We start from the raw sequence: 20,832 nt of genomic DNA, 5'->3' as shown, positions 1-20,832 counted from the left end.
GGAAGCATGGGCAAACTCAAGGCTACAAGTCCATCTCCAAAGACCTGAATGTTCCTGTGTCTACCGTGCGCAGTGTCATCAATAAGTGTAAAGCCAACGGCACTGTGGCTAACCTCCCTAGATTTGGACGGAAAAGAAAAATCGACAAGAGATTTCAACGAAAGATTGTGCGGATGGTGGACAAAGAACCTCAACTAATATCCAAACAAGTTTAAGCTGCCCTACAGTCCGAGGGTATAACAGTGTCAACCCATACCATCCGTCGGCGTCTGAATGAAAAGGAACTCTATGGTAGGATACCCAGCAAGACTTCACTTCTGACCCAGAGACATAAAAAAAAAGCCAGGCTGGAGTTTTCCAAAACTTACCTGAGAAAGCCAAAAACGTTTTGGAAGAATGTTCTCTGGTCAAATGAGAGAAAAGTAGAGCTTTTTGGGAAAAGGCATCAACATAAGAGTTTACAGGAAAAAAAACGAGGCCTTCAAAGAAAAGAACAGGGTCCCCACAGTCAAACATGGCGCAGGTTCCCTGATGTTTTGGGGTTGCTTTGCTGCCCTGGCACTGGACTGCTTGACTGATTGCATGGCATTATGAAGTCTGAAGACTACCAACAAATTTTGCAGCATAATGTAGGGCCCAGTGTGAGGAAGCTGGGTCTCCCTCAGAGGTCATGGGTCTTCTAGCTGGACAATGACCTAAAACACACTTCAAAAAGCACTAGAAAACGGTTTGAGAGAAAGCACTGGAGACTTCTAAATTGGCCAGCAATGAGTCCAGACCTAAAAATGGCAGTTTGGAGAAGGTACCCTTCAAATCTTAGAGACCTGGAGCAGTTGACCAAAGAAGAATGGTCTAAAATTCCACTGGATACCGGAAGCAGTTGTTCGCAGTTATTTCGTCTAAAGGTTGTGCTACCAAGTATTAAGCTGAGGGTGCCAATACCTTTGTCCGGCCCATTTTTTGCAGTTTTGTGTAAAATGATAATGTTTTTTTTTTTTCATTCTCTTTTGTGTTTTTTCATTGTGAGCAAAACAAATGAAGATATTACGACCGAAGCATTTGTAATTCCAATCCTGGGAGAAATTGCGCATTATCTGACAGAATTGCAGGGGTCAATACTTTTGGCCAGCACTGTAGTTCATGAGAAATAAAAGGCAGGAAGGTATTCTACAATAAAAAAAACTGAGAAAATCCAAAAACATTACGCTCTCCTACACTCTTCTACGTCAAATGGACTGGACGTCTACTGGTGATAAACTAATGAAAAACTCAATTCAACTAACAGCAAAAGGATGAAAATTAGGGCTGTCAAAATTATCGCGTTAACGGGCGTTAATTTTTTTCATTAATCACGTTAAAATATTTGACGCAATTAACGCAGATGTACCGCTCAGACAGATTTAAATGACGGTACAGTGAAACGCTCACTCGTTAATTGTGTTTTATTGAGTTTTGCCGCCCTCTGCTGGCGCTTGGGTGCGACTGATTTTATAGGCTTCAGCACCCATGAGCATTGTGCAAGTAATTATTGACATCAACAATGGCGGGCTACTAGTTTATTTTTTGACTGAAAATTTTACAAATTTTATTAAAACAAAAACATTAAGACGGGTTTTAATATGAAATTTCTATAACTTGTACTAACATTTTTCTTTTAAGAACTACAAGTCTTTCTATCCATGGATCGCTTTAACAGAATGTTCATAATGTTAATGCCATCTTGTTGATTTATTGTTATAATAAACAAATACAGTCCTTATGTACCGTATGTTGAATGTATATATCCGTCTTGTGTCTTATCTTTCCATTCCAACAATGATTTACAGAAAAATATGGCATATTTTATAGATGGTTTGAATTGCGATTAATTGCGATTAATTACGATGAATTAATTTTTAAGCTGTAATTAACTCGATTAAAAATTTTAATCGTTTGACAGCCCTAATAAAAATTGATTGTTTTTTATTGTTTTGGAGAATATCCTCAGAGAATTTCCTGACCCGTGTACGGATGATTTTTGTATTGTCATACTGGGCAATAATCATAATCGCAAAACCGTATCAGAGACTCATAACCCTTGTAATTACGCTCAATATTGATTAGCTTGTGTTCTCGAGCCAGCTCGGAGGTCGCTACAGGAATCAAATTTTAGGTTCCGCACATTTATTTATTAAAAAACAAAATCAATTCCAGTCAAAGAATTGCAGTTCTGATCAATCAAAACTCTCACCTGGGTAGCGTTTGTAGTTTTCATAGTCTTCTGAGCACTGGATGATGTAGACTCTGGGTTTGGGAGACAAATGCTCACGCTGGCTGACCAATGTTTCTGTTATGTCACTATCCAAAGTGACATACAGCCAAGTAGCTGCCCCGCACAAACAAAGGGTAACCAGCAACAACGTGGTTAACCCTCTCGTACTCCACCAAGTTGTGCCTTGACGCAGTGCATTACCTCTGAGAGGGAGAGACATCAGATTACAAAGCATTTTGAGTGAGTGTAATGGGAGAAAGTTACTCACATTTGCAAGTAGCCCTGCAACGATTAATCGATAAACTCAAGTAATTCGACTAAACAAAAAGCTTCAAATCAAATTTTGCTGCTTGGAGGATTTGTTTAATTCGAGTGGGGCTGTAACGGTTTGTTTTGAAAGTGTTTGCATTTAGTTTTATTGATTATTTGATATGCCCTGTAGTGGCAACAGTGAATATGCCATAATTCATCTGATAAGACCAACATAAGGTTGTAAGTTTTTGTTTGATCCTGAATTTGTAATTTATTTTAGAGATATATTTAGCAGTTTTAGGTGGGAGTGTGTGTTTGAACGATTTGTTAAGAGCATTGTAAAAAAAAATATAGTGACATTTTATTAGTGCAGCAACGATTAATCGATTAACTCGAGTTATTTGAAAGTTGTCTTGAAAGTGCATGCATTTAGTTGTATTGATTTGGGTGGATACACTGCTCTCTAGTGGCAAGAGTCAATATGACAAAACTTAACTAACATGGCTGGATCCAAACGCTCCAGAGTTAACTAATATGATTGTTTATGCATTTATAATTTAGTTTAGAGGTATATCAAGCAATTTTTCGTGGGAAATGTGTTTGAACAATATGTTAAGAGCATTGTATTGTATAGAATTTAAGACAGCCGACTTTTAGCTCCGTTTCCGCCAGGCGGCCGCGAGCCTCATTCGCTAACAGTATATAGTGCATAATGACAATAAAGGGCTATTCTATTCTATAATAAGTTGTGATTGTATATAGAATTTATTAGTAATATATTTATATATTATCTATAATTGATTCTGCATGTTTTCCTCAAGTATTAAGTTTCTGATGTGAAAATTGAGTGATTTATTAGCTGTTGAAAACTTGCAGTAAATTAAAAAAAAAAAAGTTGCTATTTGGTCAAAAACTGATATGGTAAATATTAAAGATGTCCCGATCGATCTGGATCACGTCATTTTCAAAGTATCGGAATCTGCAAAAAAATATCGGAGATGCCTTTTTTTAAATATATTTTTTAATTAAATCGTTTTCTAATTGTATTTAACGTTACAGACAAAATGTCTAACACTCATCCAGAGTCTTTAGTTTTGGCTTAAAGTAGGGCTATCAAATTTATCGCGTTAACGGCTATAATTTTTTTTTTTTTAATTTGTCACGTTAAATTATTTAACGCAATTGACGCATGCGCTGCACGACCCACTCACGCATTGTCGCGTTCAATCTATAATGGCGCCGTTTTACCTATATATAGAGCTAAAAGGCAGCGTAAAATGAGTAGAGTGAATTTTGGCAGTCTTTGGAGCCTTGTTTTAATTGTCTAAAGCCTTACAAACCCTCCCTCAACAAATAGAATTATCGTGGGAAGCAATGTGGGGAAGAAAGGTAGTTGTAGATCTTTTTCTTAACACCCTGTGTTATTTCCCAACGCAGAGAAGATATATCAATTGGTGCCACTACACACAGTCATGGTTGCACTTCCCATCATGCAATTGGGCAGAATAGTTAAATGGCTACAGTATCATTTACTGAAAGCTCAACAAATACACTAGATGGCAATATTTAGTCACAATTTCCAAAGTCACATTTATCCTTTAAGAATTACAAGTCTTTATCCGTGGATCCCTCTCACAGAAAGAATGTTAATAATGTAAATGCCATCTTGAGGATTTATTGTCATAATAAACAAATACAGTACCTGTGTACTGTATGTGGAATGTATATATTCGTCTGTGTTTTATTCATTTTTTTCTTAATGCATTGCCAAGATGTACAGTGGGGAGAACAAGTATTTGATACACTACCAATGGGTTTTCCCATTGACTGTGTATCAAATACTTGGTCTCCCCACTGTATATGATCGGGGGAAATTATCAGGAATGATTGGAATTGAATTGGGAGCACAAAAAAAAAGCAATCGGATCGGGAAATATCGGGATCGGCAGATACTCAAATTAAAACGATTGGGATCGGATCGGGAGCAAAAAAACATGATCGGAACAACCATAGTAAATATTACTATTGATCCTTAAAATATAGGTGATTATCTCTGCATTTGGTGATTTTTGTGCATCTAGTGGTAAATCTGAGCTTTTTATAGCCATTTTAAATTGTGTTATACTTATATAGAAAATATTTAATCGGGAACGACTTTTGAATTTTTGGATGCCGCTGCTCATGGAGACTCATATGTGGCTAAGGTAGGTGCCTGTTTTGGTTTTAGGTCGGTAGCTGCTTACGATTTGAAAATATTTTGAATTTGAGGTTCTTGAAAATAGGCCCCCTACGAATCGGCGCCGCTTCCCGTGTCATGTCAATGGGTTATGAAGTCTATGGTGTAAATTTGAAACATTCATTTTCTGAGTCGGAACATTTCGTAACAATTTCCTATTGAAAAAAGTAACATTTTTAGGTTGTGGTGTGAGACGCAACACGAGAAAAGTATTTTACATTTTAATGTCCTCCTCCTTTGTTCCCTTAAAAGGAATAAGTGAAAAGGCACTGGAATGTTTAGGTTAATTTCTGTATGTCGCTTATGCCGTTTTCAGCATTATAAAGTCTTCGAGTCTAATTTGTTGTGTAAATCAAGTGGACTAACTTTTATAAGCGGAGGAAAGTTACAGCGGGTAACAACACGTCATTCAATCAGTTTTCACTCTGTCACGCTGACTGCACTTCTGCAGAGAAGTCCAATTAATTATACAAGGCAAAACTGGTTTGATTTGCTCACCTTTTGATTTTCTTCCCTATCTCAGTAGAATTCAAGCCTTTCGCATTTCTTTGTCGTACTGGCGCCATTAAAATTCCAACCTGCCGCGTAGCTTTCTAAATTGCAGTCATGCACAGATTTTAACTTTGCCTTCTCTGCTAATCACCATTAGTACACGCGCCACTTGCACCCAAATTTTGTTTCATTTCCGGGTTAGCACGCGTTGGACGCTATGATTGGCCGGGACGAAGAGAAAGCGACTGTTTCATTGGACGATTTGTGCGCCAATGAAAATGAACGTCATTGAGTTCATGCGGAAATGCTATCGGCAGCACGGTGTCGCTTTAATAGTTTTCATTTTAGCTTTAATAGTTCAAATATATCAACTACAACTCAACGCGTAGCCTTGACATGCTTTATTTGTACTCGCCTTGGTTAATTAAACTTGATATTTAATTTATTTTATCGACGCCAACACTGTCAGCATGGATATTAATCCACCCTGGCCAAAAGGAAAGAAAGTTGTCCACCTGGATCTTAAAGGAGCCCCTCCCAAATTGGATTACCTTTGTCAGGTATCTTCTCTCATATCAATAAATTTAAAAAACACACTTCTAACGTTACCTTATATGTGTTTTCTTGTCATCCAGCTGATCGAATGCTTCTCTCGGATGGGTGTTGATGGTTTGCTCGTGGAATATGAGGACATGTTTCCTTATGAGGGAGAGCTGAAGCTCCTGCAGGCCACAGCACAACGTCCATATAGGTTCATGTTTCATGATAATTTATTGACTTGCTGTGTTTGCGTTCATTCTAATTAGTGTTGCACTGATCTGTACCGATGCTGCATTAAAATGACGTCATTGATATCGATTTTCTGCAATATGTACTCTTGGAGATCAAGTTTAGAACTAGTTTGCCCTACCCAAGATGGCCGCCAACTACACACGACCCTCTCAACAAATACTTGTTGCCCTTCTCAAGATGATTATATACTTTTAATCGTGATTTGAAATGAGTTTATCGCTAGTAGACGTGCAATACTTTTGAACTGGGAGGGTGGCAGCGAATGAACGAACGTTCATTCGCTGCCAACCCTCCCACTGCAAATGGATTAGACGTCTAGCACCATCAGAGGAAGCCAATGAGTTAAGCAGTGTCTGACCAAACTTGATAGGAGTATTTACATTCAAGTGAGTATGCAAAAATGTTGTAATTAAAGAAAAATCTATATGGCGGAAAACACGGACAAGGCTGAAAGAGCAGTTTCTGCTCTTGCACCCGTCTTTAAAATAAACTGCTGTATTTTAAGCCAAAATAACTGTTGTGTTTGAGAGAACAATATGTCTATATGCTACCATAGCAGATTCATGGTGCATTAAGCCCCCAAACAATTTCTAATTTCTCCGTTTTACCCTGGAAACGTTTACAAACGTTGCGCAACCGCTTTTGTTTCAACCCAGCCATAAAACAGAGGTCATCAATTATAAATATTATTCAAAATATCATTTTTAGCTTAGAATCATTAGTTGATGCCTAATTTTTCGTTAAAAAAAAAAAAAAAATTTAAAAATTACTCACATATTTCAAACTTTTAAACAAATTACGTCACAATGAAAAAAATGGTGTACGAAAAAAACTCACAGATATCTACCTCATAACTATCGCTTAACTGTATTTTTTTTTTTTTTTTTGTTACTGTTATTTTTGTTACTGTTGCATTTTCCCCAATATTTTAGATGATGAATAATCGATCCAAACAAAGAAAAACTGAAAAAAAAAATGTTTAAAAGGGTATATACATGAAAATGAAAATCTTGACCACTCCTCGATGTCTGCGATTTCTGCATCGCGACCCTTGTTATATGACCATGTTTCACCCATAAAATCCCCCAAACATCCAGCTGTGGCCATTCACAGCTGTGTCTTGACGCTCGGTGATACACACTATATGGAGTTTTTGGATCGAAAAGAGGTAAGTACGTGATAATATCTTGTTAAAATCATGGCGTCTTTAATTATGCTCTCGCGTGCTCTAACCTCCAGTTAGTGTTTTGCAGTTTAAAAAAACTCTTTTATTTATTTATTTATTTGTAAATGCCCTGCTGTTGAAAAATTTTCCTTCCCCAGAAATTTGAGATTTTAAGTTTTCCAATGATGTATCACACATGCACATCGGACAATTTGAAATTTGACCAAATTGGGGATCTCGGAGCAGAACTTCAAGTCACCTGAGTGTTTTCCACCATATATATATATATATATATATATATATATATATATATTGTATATAGGGCTGTAGCTATCAATTATTTAGGTAATCAATCAACTAGTGTTTTCGAATAATCGGATTAGACATATTTAATGCATTGCAGAATACATTTTAGAGTGCTTGAGTGCCTATTCAAACTGCAGAATTGCACTTTCATTTCACAAGAGCAATAAATGCATTTAAAAATGAAATAAAATATCTGAGCTCAGCCTCAAAAGATACAAAAAAATAAATAATTGAGGATCTCAGGACAACAAAAAAACAATTGGTTAATTTGCATAGCAAAAGTAGCGTAAATGCTATAGAACAGGGATCCCCAAACTACGGCCCACGGGCCAGATACGGCCCACCTCCACATCTGGTCCGGCCCGCTGAACAACTTTTTTTTTTTTTTTTTTAACTTGTGTTATTTATTTTCTGGCTTTTTCTGTGAAGAACCCAGAAGGAGTTATCTGGTTATTAATTATTTGATTAATAGTGTTATAATATATTATAATATAATATAATATTATATTAGATTATATTTAGGGCTGTCAAATGATTACAATTTTTAATCGAGTTGATCACACCTTAAAAATTAATTAATCATAATTAATCGCAACTCAACCCATCTATAAAATATGCCATATTTTTCTGTAAATTATTGTTAGAATGGAAAGATAAAACACAAGACGGAAAGATACATTCAACATACTGTACATAAGTACTGTATTTGTTTATTATAACACTAAATCAACAAGATGGCATTAACATTATTAACATTCTGTTAAAGCGATCCATGGATAGAAAGACTGGTAGTTCTTAAAACATAAATGTTAGTACAAGTTATAGAAATTTTATATTAAAACCCCTCTTAATGTTTTCGTTTTAATAAAATTTGTACAATTTTCAAACAAAAAAAATAAACTAGTAGCTCGCCATTGTTGATGTCAATAATTACACAATGCTCATGGTGCTGAAACCCATAAAATCAGTCGCACCCAAGCACCAGCAGAGGGCGAAAAAACACCAAAAAACACAAGTAACAAATGGACATGACACTGTGCTGTCATTTTAATCTGTTTGAGCGGGGCATGTGCGTTAAATGCGTCAAATATTTTAACCTGATTAATTGAAAAAAAAAAAAAAAAATTGTCATCCGCTAACGCAATAATTTTGACAGCCCTAGTTATATTATAATATATTATGTTGTATTATATATTTTTTTATTATTATTTTTATTTTATTTACTTTTGTTCCGTGAAGAATCCAGCAAGGGTTATTTGATTGTGGCTTTCTGAAAAACAGTAAAATTTTACATTTAGGCACTCCTGCAATCGTTACACTTTTTTTGTTAAAAACTGACCCTGGCCCGTCATCAGAGAAGGGAAAAGTAATGTGGCCCTCACAGGAAAAAGTTTGGGGACCCTGCTATAGAATGTTAACTTTTTTTTGTTTGTTTGTTTTTTACAATGCTCTTAACAATTTGTTCCAACACACATTCCCACCAAAAACTGCTAAACATATTAGCTCTAACAAAAACTTACTTTATGTTGGTCTTAACAGGGAGCAGCTGGATTCAGCCATGTTAGACGAGTTATGGCATATTCAATGTTACCACTAGAGGGAAAATCAAATAATAAATAAAACGAAATGCAAACACTTTCAAAACAAACCATTACAAAGGAATCCTCAAAGCAGCTAAATTTGATTCAAAGCTTTTTTTGTAATTGAATTACTCGAATTAATAGTTGGAGCACTAATTATTAATATACGTGTATAGATTTCTTTTAAAACGTATCGGTACGGAATCGGCTGATACCACACGGGTAGCTGGAGCCACAAAATGGTATCGGTGCAACACTAAATCAAATCAGATTACTGTTTGTCTAATTCTGCGTCATCAGCCGAGATGAGATTATATTCATGCAAAAAGTCGCAAAATCTAAAGGAATGGAGGTGATTCCACTTGTGCAGACCTTCGGCCATATGGAGGTATGACAGACATCCTATTGTTGTTATACAAATAATTTGCTCTTCAAGTCTGTTGCTCTTGTAGTTTGTGCTGAAACATCCATCCATGTGGAGTCTTAGAGAAGTGTCCAACTGCGTAGGCACCCTCAATCCCTGCAAGGAAGAAGGACTCAAGCTTGTGATGGAGATGCTGAGGCAGGTGGTGGCGCTGCATCCTGATTTAAAAACACTGCATATCGGTGCAGATGAGGTAATGTGCATGATCCTTTTCAAATATTGGCAATTCTCTCATGTCTATACATTTGCTTTAAGGTGTACATGTTGGGTGAGGGTGAACTGTCAAAACAGTGGTTGGCGTCACCCGGACGCTCTGTGGAACAACTTTTCTTGAGTCATGTTGCATCTGTGGTCAATTATATCAAGGAGGCGTGGCCTCATATGACTATCATCGTGTGGGATGATATGATGAGAGGGATGAGTCAGGACACACTAAAAGGTGAGCAGGAATTTGCGTTTTAACAAGGAATGCAATGTGAAAAGTACTTTTTTTTTCACTTGTTTTCATCAATAATCACAATAATATGCTGTAAATGTAAATTTACCCGTTATATATTAAAGATTAACATACATATAGTGGTATGAAAAAGTATCTGAACCTTTTGGAATTTCTCATATTTCTGCATAAAATCACCATCAAATGTGATCTGATCATTGTCAAAATCACACAGATGAAAAAACAGTGTCTACCTAAAACCACCTAAACATTTATAGTTTTTCATATTTTAATGAGGATAACATGCAAACATTGACAGACGGGGGGAAAATAAGTAAGTGAACCCTATGCCTAAGGAGACTTAAAGAGCAATTGAAACCAATTTTTACTAAACTATTTCAGTCAGGTGTGTGCCCAATCACTGACGAGTGGTTTAAAGCTACCCTGACCACTATAAAACACACACCTGCTAAGCATTGTCTGTTGTGCATCATGGCTCAGTCAAAAGAGCTGTCTGAAAATCTACGATCAAGGATTGTTGATTTGTATTAATCTGGGAAAGGATCCAAAACCAACTCTGAAAGTCTGGATGTTCATCAATCGACAGTCAGAGAAGTTGTCTCCAAATGGAGAGAGTTTGGCACTGTTGCTTCTCTCCCAAAGAGTGGCCGTCCACCAAAGATTACGCCAAGAGTTCAGCACAGAATACTCAGAGAGGTAAAAAAGAACCCAAGAGTGTCTGCTCAAGACTTACAGAAATCACTGGCACAGTCCAATATCTTTGTGCACACATCAACTATATCCAGAAGAATGGCCAAGAATGGTGTTCATGGGAGGACTCCACGGAGGCAGCCACTGCTGTCTGAAAAAAACATTCTTGCTTGTTTAATGTTCGCAAAAAGGCACTTGGACACTCCAAAGAAGTTTTGGAAAAATATTTTGTGGACTGACGAAACCAAAGTTGAATTGTTTGGGAGTAACACACAACGTCATGTGTGGAGGAAAACTGGAACAGCTCACCGACATCAACACCACGTCCCCACCATGAAGCATGATGGAGGGAACATCATGATTTGGGGCTGTTTTGCTATCTCAGGGCCTGGACAACTTGCAATCATTAATGGAAGAATGAATTCAAAAGTTTTTCAGGAAAACCTGAGACTGTCAGACAGTTGAAGGTAAAAAGAGGATGGATGCTACAACAACAAGACAATGATCCAAAACACAGAAGTAAATTAACTTCAGAATGGTTTCAGAGGAACAAAATACACGTTCTGGAATGGCCAAGTCAAAGTCCAGACTTGAACCCCATTGAGATGCTGTGGCATGACCTAAAGACAGCGATTCATGCCAGACATCCCAGGAATCTGACTGAACTACAGCAGTTTTGTAGAGAAGAATTGGCCAAGATTAGTCCTGATCGATGTGCCAGACTGATCTGCAGCCACAGGTAGCGTCTGCTTGAAGTTATTGCTGCCGGGGAGGGAGCACAAAATATTAAATGTGATGGTTGACTTACCAGTACTTATTTTCCCCCTTTTGACATTGTTTGCATGCTATCCTCATTAAAATATAAAAACCTATAAATGTTTAGGTGGTTTTAGTTAGAGCACTGTTTTTTTTCATCTGTGTGATTTTGACAAAGATCACATTTGATGGTGATTTTATGCAGAAATGTGAGAAATTCCTAAAGGTTCAGATACTTTTTCATAAATCCATGACCATATATATCGGTATCGGATTTTCGGAGTTGGACAATATCGCGATATCGGTTAAAAAGTCATTATTGGATAACTCTAATACTGTGAATGTACAAATGTACCTGTTATATCGAAGACTAATTTACATATGTGTATGTTGTTCTATTAATATCACAGCGAGTGGTATTCTAGGACGAGTCCAACCGATGCTGTGGGATTACACCCCTAATCTGGATGTGGAGAAAACCGGTGTGAATCTGAAATTTTGTAACTCAAAAATACTGTTTTATTTGGTTTGCATTATGATCATTTTAATGATGGCTATACTATACAACTTTCTTGTCAATTGTAGTGTCATTGCTGGAGAAGTACTACAGTGCTGGTATGCAACATATATGGGCGGCCAGCTCCTTTAAAGGCTCTACCAGGGTTTACACTAATGTACCCAGTACACAGAGGCATGTAGATAACCATTTGCAATGGTTAAAAGTAGCCCAATCCGTGCCTTCTGGTTTAAACATTATGGGTATTGCTCTTACAGGCTGGCAAAGGTAAAACTGTTTTTTCCACCAAACATGACTTAAAAACAATATTGCCTGATTTACTCATGTGTTAATCCTCATTAGGTCGATAAAAATGCAATTTGTTTGCCCCATGTTCAGGTATGACCACCTCTCGGTGCTATGTGAGCTGATGCCTTTGGCTCTTCCGTCACTAGCAGCCTGTCTCCAAACACTCATCCATGGCCAGTTTAGTCCTGAGGCTCAAAAGATAGTCACCGAACTTTTAGATATCTCCTCTGTGGAGGCAGGGTCCATGGGAAGGTGCGGGCCTCAAACAAGACACTTTGTAGTAGTTAACATAGACACTGTTTTAGTGGAAAGACACACAAACATTTTAAAACGATATACAGTGGGACCTCGACATACAATCGCTTCGACACACCATCTTTTGGACACCTGACGTAAAATTTGACTCGCCATGTTTCTACAGACAACGTCGCAATTTCATTTTTTTCCCGCAAGACGCACACACGGCGGATTTTATTCTGAGAGAAATCAACATGGGTTCCATGAATGTTAAAGCAAGTGGTGAAAAAAAAGAAAAAAAGGTGAGGCTTACCAATGGGAAAATATTAGCGTGGGGTGCACGTCCGTGAACTGCATGACAACACCCCTCCGAACTCCGTTTGCCAGTCTTTATAAGTTAAGGTGGCTACCATCGCCAAAAAGATAGCCAGTTTCATCAGGTTTTTAATCATTTATTTCAGAACTTGTGCAACACAACACGCCAACTCCCAGCAAAAACAGGACATTAAAAGTGAAAGTTTTATCTCAACTGCACTCTCTCACTCTGCCGTCAGCCCCGCAGTGCGTTCAGGTACACCACACAAAATACAAGTGGCACATTAGAACCCGATTTGTTACATTATTACAGGTATTATTATTATTATTATTATTACTATTATTATATTATAATTCCATTCCGTTATTTGTTTTGCTCTTTGTAATTGCTATTTGCAATAGTAACAGCAGTATTTATTTAGGATTTAGTGTAGGTTTTCGGGCTTTGGAATGAACTAATAGAATTATTCTCAGGCTTTGGTGACGAGACAGACTCAGATGCGGAGTAAAGCCAATAAAGTTTATTAATGAAAACTAAGGTTTTTCCGTTGGCATGTGGGGATGAGAAAAAGTACAAACAAAAAGCGCTCCATTTGAGGAATGAGTCAGGATGACAATGATCAAAAACTTCAAACACAAAGCACTCCAAAAGGGAGGAAAGGAAAAAATGTAAAACACTCCAAATGGAGGATAATATACAGGATAACTATGAAAGCTATGACGAGAGGCTGACGCGACTAACCTGAGTAGTAAGACATTTCTGTACAAAACAAGGGAAACTAGGGCAATATTTACACACACAAGGTAATGGGGAACAGGTGGAAACAGTAGGTGATTAGGTGACAAGAGGAAGGGCAAGTACGCAGACACGAGGAGGGTGAAGCCTTCAAAATAAAACAGAAAATGACATGACAATTATAATGTTTTCCTATGGGGAAATCCTGCTCAACATACAACCATTTCGACTTACAAACAAGGTCCTGCATCAAATTAACTTCATATGTAGAGGTTCCACTGTATACCAACTTTAGGGGCGAGATAACCGATAACCTAAGCATATATTGTATTTAGTAGGGCCTAAATCTTGTTTACCTTTTCGCATATTGTCTCACATTTTGTTCAGTGCAACTGGAGATGTCCGCCTGTTCCCTGGAAGGAGACTGGCGGAGTCGATTGTGGACCTGGACTCACTTCTTTGTCTTGAAGACATCAAGTCTTTTGAGAAAAATATGTGAGTCGGTTACAGTCAGTTACAGTAGCGATGCAAGTTTAAATGTCATCTCCAAACAAAACACCCGTCGCTTCAAAACAAGTCGATGGACTATTTTGTTCGCCTTCATGAAAACAGAGAAACGGGCAAGAAAATCTGCAATGGTAAATGAGAAAGCCCTGAAAGCCAGTTACCTTGTTGCTGAACTTGTTGCTGAATCCAAAAAGTCCCACACTGCGGCAGACATTAAGACACTACCTGCCTTCAAAGCCATTGTCAGCGAGATGCTCGACCCTGATGCGTTTAGACATTGCTAAAGTCCCCGTCTGATAATTGTGAGCTTTTCAAGCCCAATTGCTATAAATATATATATATGTGTGTGTGTGTGTGTGTGTGTGTGTGTATATGTATATGTATATATATATATATATAATATATATATACATATTTAAAAAATAAATAAATACATAGAGAGGCTGAGAGCTGTTGAATAAGATTCCTACCAGGATATCGGCTTTGAGTTCATCTAAACAGGCTCAAATTTCAAACTGAATAGGTGTAAATATTGATAAATTATTTTATAATTATATGGGGCTTTGTGAGGCTAAAGTCTGTCGCTATCCGGCCCAAAAAGTGAGCTGGGTAGATTATTCCAGTGAATTAAGTCGTCACATATCTTTAAGATTTAATTAATTCTTTAATTCTTCTTTAATTAATTAATTAATTAATTTTGGTAAAAATGTTGATTCCAAGATACTTTATGTTCCGTATTGGAATATTGTAATTTAGATTTTGATCTGTAGGATTCCATGAGTTTGTCGTTAACGGCGTTATAGTTGACCAATTAATAGCATAAATTGATATTTTTGAATTTTTTTTTTAATATGTTCAAAAAACTCTTGGAGAAGATTGTCTTTCTACATATATTGTCTGCGTATAAATTAATTTTATGTTCTCCTATTTGCGAGCAGATACCTTTAATCTTTGCATTTTGTCTTATTGCAATTGCCAACGGTTCAATAAATAGAGCGAATAGTAAGGGTGAGAGTGGGCAGCCTTGTCGAGTTACCCTTTGAAGACAAAAACTTTGTGAAATAACACCATTTGTATGGTGACTGTGGCATTGGGGGCATTGTAAAACGTTGTTATCCAGCGGATAAATGGTTCTCCGAAGCCAAATTTTCCTCAGTTTTTTGAAAACATTAGTTGCTCTTGGCCATGTGCTGCGTACGGAACACCTCAGCAATGGCGGACGGGGTACTTCCAGACTAGCTGTGAATGCTCATCTTCCAGTACTACTGACGGCTCTTGACGTCCAATCCATTTTGATTAACAGTGGGGGAATGAACATTCGTTCACCCCTCACAATCAAAATGGCACCCAGCAAATTATTCGGCCAAAAATAAACTAGTTCGGCCAACTTGAGATCTAATAAATGTGGCCTGCAAACCAAAATGAGTTTGACACCCTTAAGTTAGACAGCCTGGCATTCCTAGCATACATTGCATAAAATTGAAAACTTTTATTTGTAATCTTAGGTATGTTCGAGGATGGTTCAGTCCCTACCAAAAATCACGAAGAATGGTAAACCCTCTCATCAGCGTACAGATTCAGAGTCAAGCATCAATGTGAGCAAACCATTCTCATGATACACTCTGGCAACCATATTATGTAGCTTGTGTTGACTATTGCTGTATGACTCTTGACTCCGCAGGTATTTGGATCTATTGCAAGAGAAGGTTAATGTTGTAAGAGAGGGGATGAGGCATATTTATCCAGATTCAACAGCTCAAGAATGGATGGAGGAACACGTTAGCCCAGTAATGGGCCCCCTTAAGAGGATTCTAGATGAAATCACAGAGTGCTCCATGGAGATAGTTCCAGCTCAGCGCTAAGTTGCTTTGGTGTATAACGCCAGTTGTATTTGAATAAAAAACAGATACAATCCAAGCACACTTGGAATTTTTAAATCGTTTTATTCCAGAAAATGTAAAAGCATATCAGTAACTTCAATTCAACAGTAGAAAAAAATAACATTTCAAGTGGTTTTAAACAGTGTTGCACCGATACTGCACTAAAATTATCATCAGGGAGTACTAAGAAATAACTACAATATTTTAGGTTTAGTTTCCAACTGCTGGTCGCTCTAACCAAGATGGTCGCTAGCTACATGTGGGGTCCAGTCATTCCTCTACAGAGAATTTAAATGAGTGTATCAATAGTTTATCACTATTATATACATCTTCGAGTATCAGAATCGGTATTGGGAGCCCAAAAAAAAGGTATCAGTGCAACACTAGTTTTAAGTAACTAGTTTTCTCCTTTGGACTTGAGCACAGCCTGATTACGAATACACAGGGGAAAAAAATACATCTTTGACCAGCAACAGTCAGGCTTAATTGTAAAAAAAAATCACATTTGGTTGATCTTCAAGGTTACTGGCAGTAAAAGAATTTATCCCATTGCCAGTTGTGTGCATATAAGCAAAATATGGGTGGTGTAGAAAATAGTACCAGCAGCCCTTTGGTTGACTAATAGAAAGACCATACAGTAGGAAGGCACAGTAAATATGTAATTGTTTTCTCATAGTAATTAGAGCCAGAATGTTTCCCTTTCAAAAACATGCACTGTAATATTTGTAAGTGAGCGCACCATGCAATGAGAGCAGCGGAGTAATCACAGCCAATGTTATTGTTTAGCAGTGGACTCATTATCCCAAAGTAGGTTATTCTTTTTTGTCCGCCGACTCGCTGCTGTTTTCCGAAAAATCAGCTTCCTCCTCTGTGAACTCTTCCTGTTGCTTTTGCCGCCGCTCCTCCATCCCCAAAAAGCGCTTGAGCAATTCTGCGATTGCCTCCACATCACTGAATGGGGGAGGAAAAAAAGTGTTTTCATACTTTGAATTATTCTTGCGTTATATTTATCCTGATCACTTAAACTTGATTTTAAAAGGTTAATGAGTGTATGGGGACAATTTCCTAAACCCTCAGTGCCCGAATTTACATTTATTAAATATACATAAACGACTGTTCAGTGCCCCTAAAGTGACATTGACAAAGATAAAATAAATTTAAGCAATCTGGTGCGCACCACAAACTATGGTAAACATTTGCGTTATTAGCATTTAAGCTAGGGGACTTTTGCTATTCAATTTGGCCAATTGTTGTAAACATTAGCATTATATAGCATTTAAGATGGCGGACTTTTGCTAATCAAGTTAGTCAATTGTTGAAAAAAATAGCATTATATAGCATTTAAGCTACCGGACTTTTGCTATGCAAGTTAGCCAATTGCAACAATACAACAATTGGCTAACTTGACTAGCAAATGTCCACTAGCTTAAATGCTAATGTTTACAAAAATTAGCTAACTTTATTATGCTAATGTTTACAACAATTGACTAACATGCATAGCAGAAGTCCGCTAACTTAAATGCTATATAATGCTAATGATTACAACTATTGGCTAACTTGATTAGCAAACGTCTGCTAGCTTAAATGCTATGTAATGCTAATGTGTACAACAACTGGCTAACTTGAGTAGCAAAAGTCCGCTAGCTTAAATGCTATAATGCATATGGAACAGGGGTTTGCAACCTGTGGCTCTTTTATTCTTTTACTGTGGCTCTTCGTGGCTATGGCAGTGAACTTTTCAGTGCCATTGACAATGTTAGACGCCCAATCATCCTTGTGCTGTGAATTTCAATGAGTTCATCACTAGTAAACGTCCAGTCTATTTTAAGTGTGAATGGCTTATGAGCTGTGGCATTCCCCAGGGGTCAATCTCGGCACCCCTACTGTTCATTCTAAATCAAAAACATTGCAAAAATCAAAGAAAATCAAATGGATTGGACGTCTAACATTATCAATAACTAGCACTGAGTAAATCACGGGTGCTTTGACATTGATAAAATAGTCGTTTGAGAAATAAGCTAGTTATAACTTTATTTTAACATCAATGCACTTTGATTGGAATGTTGCCCCTGCCAACTTGGCCACCCTGAGGCCATGTTAGTAGGGGTAGTGAAAGGTCTTTTCATGCATCTGCCATGAATTGAGATGAGTTTATCACTAGTTGACGTCCAATCCATTTCAAGTCCGTTGGACATCTATCACCATCATTTGCAACCAATGAGTTAACAAGTATTTGATTGGAATTTGCTAGTATATTGGATTGTACAGTTTCAAACATTATTCTAAATTTGAATATGTTGGTGCAGATCATAAGCAAACTATAGATAAACTAAAAAAATGTTTTTTGTTGCAGTTCATTAAAATGTTAGATGTCAAAAGGCTTTTGTGGCTCCTTTTTTTTTTTTTTTTTTCCCCGGGACGGTAAAAACGGCTCTTTGACTATCTAGGTTGCTGACCCCTGGTATAGAACATTGGAAAATACAGCTACAAATGAGTAAATCCTTTTTAAAAAAAAAAAAAAAAAAAAAGATGATATGATATCAGGAAAAAAGATCAGGAAATAAAATATTGGAAAACAATTAAAAAAAATATATAAATAAAATACTTTTTTTTAATGTTTATTAATTTATTCATTATATCATTTATAATTTATTTATCATTAATTAAAAAAATATTAAACTAAAAAAAGGAATTTATCATACCTTCTTTGAATTTTTTTTTCTTTTTATGTGTTTTTTTTTTTTTAGCTCAACTTTAGAGTTATATTGAATGAAAGTGTTCATTAGTACCTTCGCCCCCCGATTGTAGCACTCTGAGTCAGAGGGTAGGAGAAACCTGTAGCCAGACGCAACATCAGGAGGTAGCCTTTCCCCAAATATCTGACTTTTTCTTCCTGGACGCAGACATCATGCAGGTGCCTCAAGTCCAACACAACTTAAGATGGGCAAGAAAGACGAGACATTAAAGGTGGATTTGCCAGCATGGCCATGCAACAATGTATCGATATGGTGTATTGTATTGGCAAATTGTTAGATATTTGTTCTCTGAGGGTTTCCGGCCCTTGTACTTACCATTCTCTTGGCCCTTTTTCCATAAGGTTAGAACTAGCGTGTACAAACTAATATTCTTGAGTTGAATGATATTTTTGGTTTTATCAAACACTGCCTCTTCCCATTCTTCCATGTTCTGAATGGCCACAAATAGACAGCCAGTCACATAGAAGAGCTTCCACAAGATGCTATCTGTTTTAAAAAAATGTTAAATTAAAATAGAGCATACAATTTAAAATACAAATAAATACTGAGACAATGATGATTTTGTACCGGAGCTGTAGTAGGCAGCCGCCAAGCCAATCGATACCATACCTGATGAAAAGGGAGATAAAAAGAGACACTTTGAGTTACATTTGCCCGGGATACAATTCTTGCATTTAACTATACAAATATTTACCAATACAAAGAGACCAGGAACGTATGCCAGGGTTTCTCTTCAGGTGCAGCATTGTAGAGTTGTGTTCCTCTACTGACATGTATCCCATCTAACCCGAGGAAAAAAACATTTGCTGTTCAAACTAAGGGTGACAATATCCATATAGTGATTTATTGGCCAATACTGGCCAGCAGTGTATTACTTTACACAGTAGGGCTGTAGCTATCGATTATTTTAAAAGTCGATTAATCTATCAACTAGTTAGTTTGAATAATCGAGGATTCGGATTAGGAACATTGAATGTGTTGAAGAATACTTTTTCGGAAATGTAAAGATTGCAATTGCAAAACAGCATTAAATGCGAATACAAAATAAAACTCCAGCGTGTTTCTTCAAACTATGCAGGATTGCATTTTCATATAAAAATGAATTGAAATATCTTAGCCTAGCCTCAAATGATATTTAAAAAATCATAAATAAGGATCTAAGTACAACAAAAGAACAATTGGCTAACTTGCATAGCAATAGTCCACTATCTTAAATGCTATAAAATGGTAAAAAAAAAAAAATCTCTTTACATTGCTCTAGACAAATCGTTCAAACACATATTCACACAAAAAAAAAAGAACGGTTAAATATACCTATAAACTAAACTTACGAATGCATCAAAAAATATATTAGGTTATTAATTATTATCCAGGATTTTATTTTGGGGACATTTCACATAATTTGCTGTTCATTTTCTGTCACTTCCTGTTGATTTTGGGTTACTGAACAGGAAGTAATCCAAGAACGAATGGGCAGTGACTCAATTTCAATAGGAAGTGACCTGTAGATGCTCCAAAATCAACACAAAGTTCATTTTAGTGCATTTACAGGTCTCTTCCGGGTGATTTTTGTGCATTTATGGGTCACTTACGGTTGATTTTGGATTACTGAACAGGAAGTGAACCGAGAAGAAATAGGCAGTGACTCAAATTCAACAGGAAGTGACCTGTAAATGTACTAAAATGAACAGAAAGTGATCAGTAAATGCCCTAAAAATTGGAAAGACTGGCTGCGATTGGTCATTCGGCTTTCCCAGTGTAAATGAAAACGATATATCGATACTTGGCAGGATTATATGGATAACCTTTTGGGATACAAAGTATCACGATATATCATCATTTCGATATTTTGTCACACCCCTAATCCGTATCGGGCGCCAAAAAAATGGAATCGGTGCAACAATTAAAAATCGAAAAACTATATCTACCAGGAAGCATCACTAAGTAAACACGATTATGTTTCTAGAAGTTGCCTCAAATAATAACCGATACCTTACCTTGAATGAATCGAAATTTTGGGCTTTTTAGAAAGATTTTCTCAAATCAAAATATGCAGGAAATAACAATTGAATATAAAAAGGAAGTTCTACCAGTGCTTAGCATATGTGCTGCACTGTCCTGAGCGGGCTACGCTTCCCGAATGAGCAACGACTTCCGCTAGATTTCAAAATAAAAACAAAACAGGAACAAGTGAC

General features: G+C 36.9%; 3 protein-coding genes across 5 annotated transcripts in view; 1 reads left to right on the top strand and 2 right to left on the bottom strand.

The window, feature by feature from the left end:
* The window catches only part of uts2r2 (urotensin-2 receptor 2), a 61,991-nt gene extending 56,578 nt beyond the window's left edge, over positions 1-5,413 (bottom strand). For all 3 annotated transcript variants that reach the window (XR_009061753.1, XM_057825883.1, XM_057825884.1), the window contains exons 1-2: positions 5,238-5,413; positions 2,231-2,454 (exon numbers count right to left, since the gene is read on the bottom strand). Coding sequence is in view for 2 of the 3 variants with exons in the window: in XM_057825883.1 (XP_057681866.1) it covers positions 2,231-2,454; positions 5,238-5,305 (292 nt within the window). In the remaining variant the exon portion in view is untranslated. The remainder of the gene's footprint in view (positions 1-2,230; positions 2,455-5,237) is intronic.
* Positions 5,414-5,523: 110 nt separating this feature from the next.
* Positions 5,524-17,114, top strand: hexd (hexosaminidase d). Its single transcript, XM_057826962.1, has 11 exons — positions 5,524-5,791; positions 5,867-5,982; positions 9,375-9,462; positions 9,527-9,691; positions 9,754-9,937; positions 11,812-11,883; positions 11,987-12,185; positions 12,297-12,458; positions 13,882-13,989; positions 15,507-15,596; positions 15,683-17,114. Exons 1-11 carry the CDS (start codon positions 5,702-5,704, stop codon positions 15,861-15,863), a joined length of 1,455 nt encoding a protein of 484 aa, XP_057682945.1. The 5' UTR covers positions 5,524-5,701; the 3' UTR covers positions 15,864-17,114.
* Positions 15,934-20,774, bottom strand: LOC130909981 (cytochrome b-245 chaperone 1 homolog). Its single transcript, XM_057826963.1, has 6 exons — positions 20,635-20,774; positions 19,332-19,419; positions 19,205-19,246; positions 18,953-19,123; positions 18,671-18,815; positions 15,934-16,832 (listed from the first exon to the last, which is right to left on the bottom strand). The coding sequence occupies exons 2-6, from the start codon at positions 19,417-19,419 to the stop codon at positions 16,694-16,696; spliced, it is 585 nt and encodes a 194-aa protein (XP_057682946.1). The 5' UTR covers positions 20,635-20,774; the 3' UTR covers positions 15,934-16,693.
* Positions 20,775-20,832: the final 58 nt, after the last annotated feature.

Source organism: Corythoichthys intestinalis, chromosome 21 (assembly GCF_030265065.1).
Source record: "Corythoichthys intestinalis isolate RoL2023-P3 chromosome 21, ASM3026506v1, whole genome shotgun sequence".
Lineage (NCBI taxonomy): Eukaryota > Metazoa > Chordata > Actinopteri > Syngnathiformes > Syngnathidae > Corythoichthys > Corythoichthys intestinalis.
This window is presented reverse-complemented; position numbering and strand designations above follow the sequence as displayed.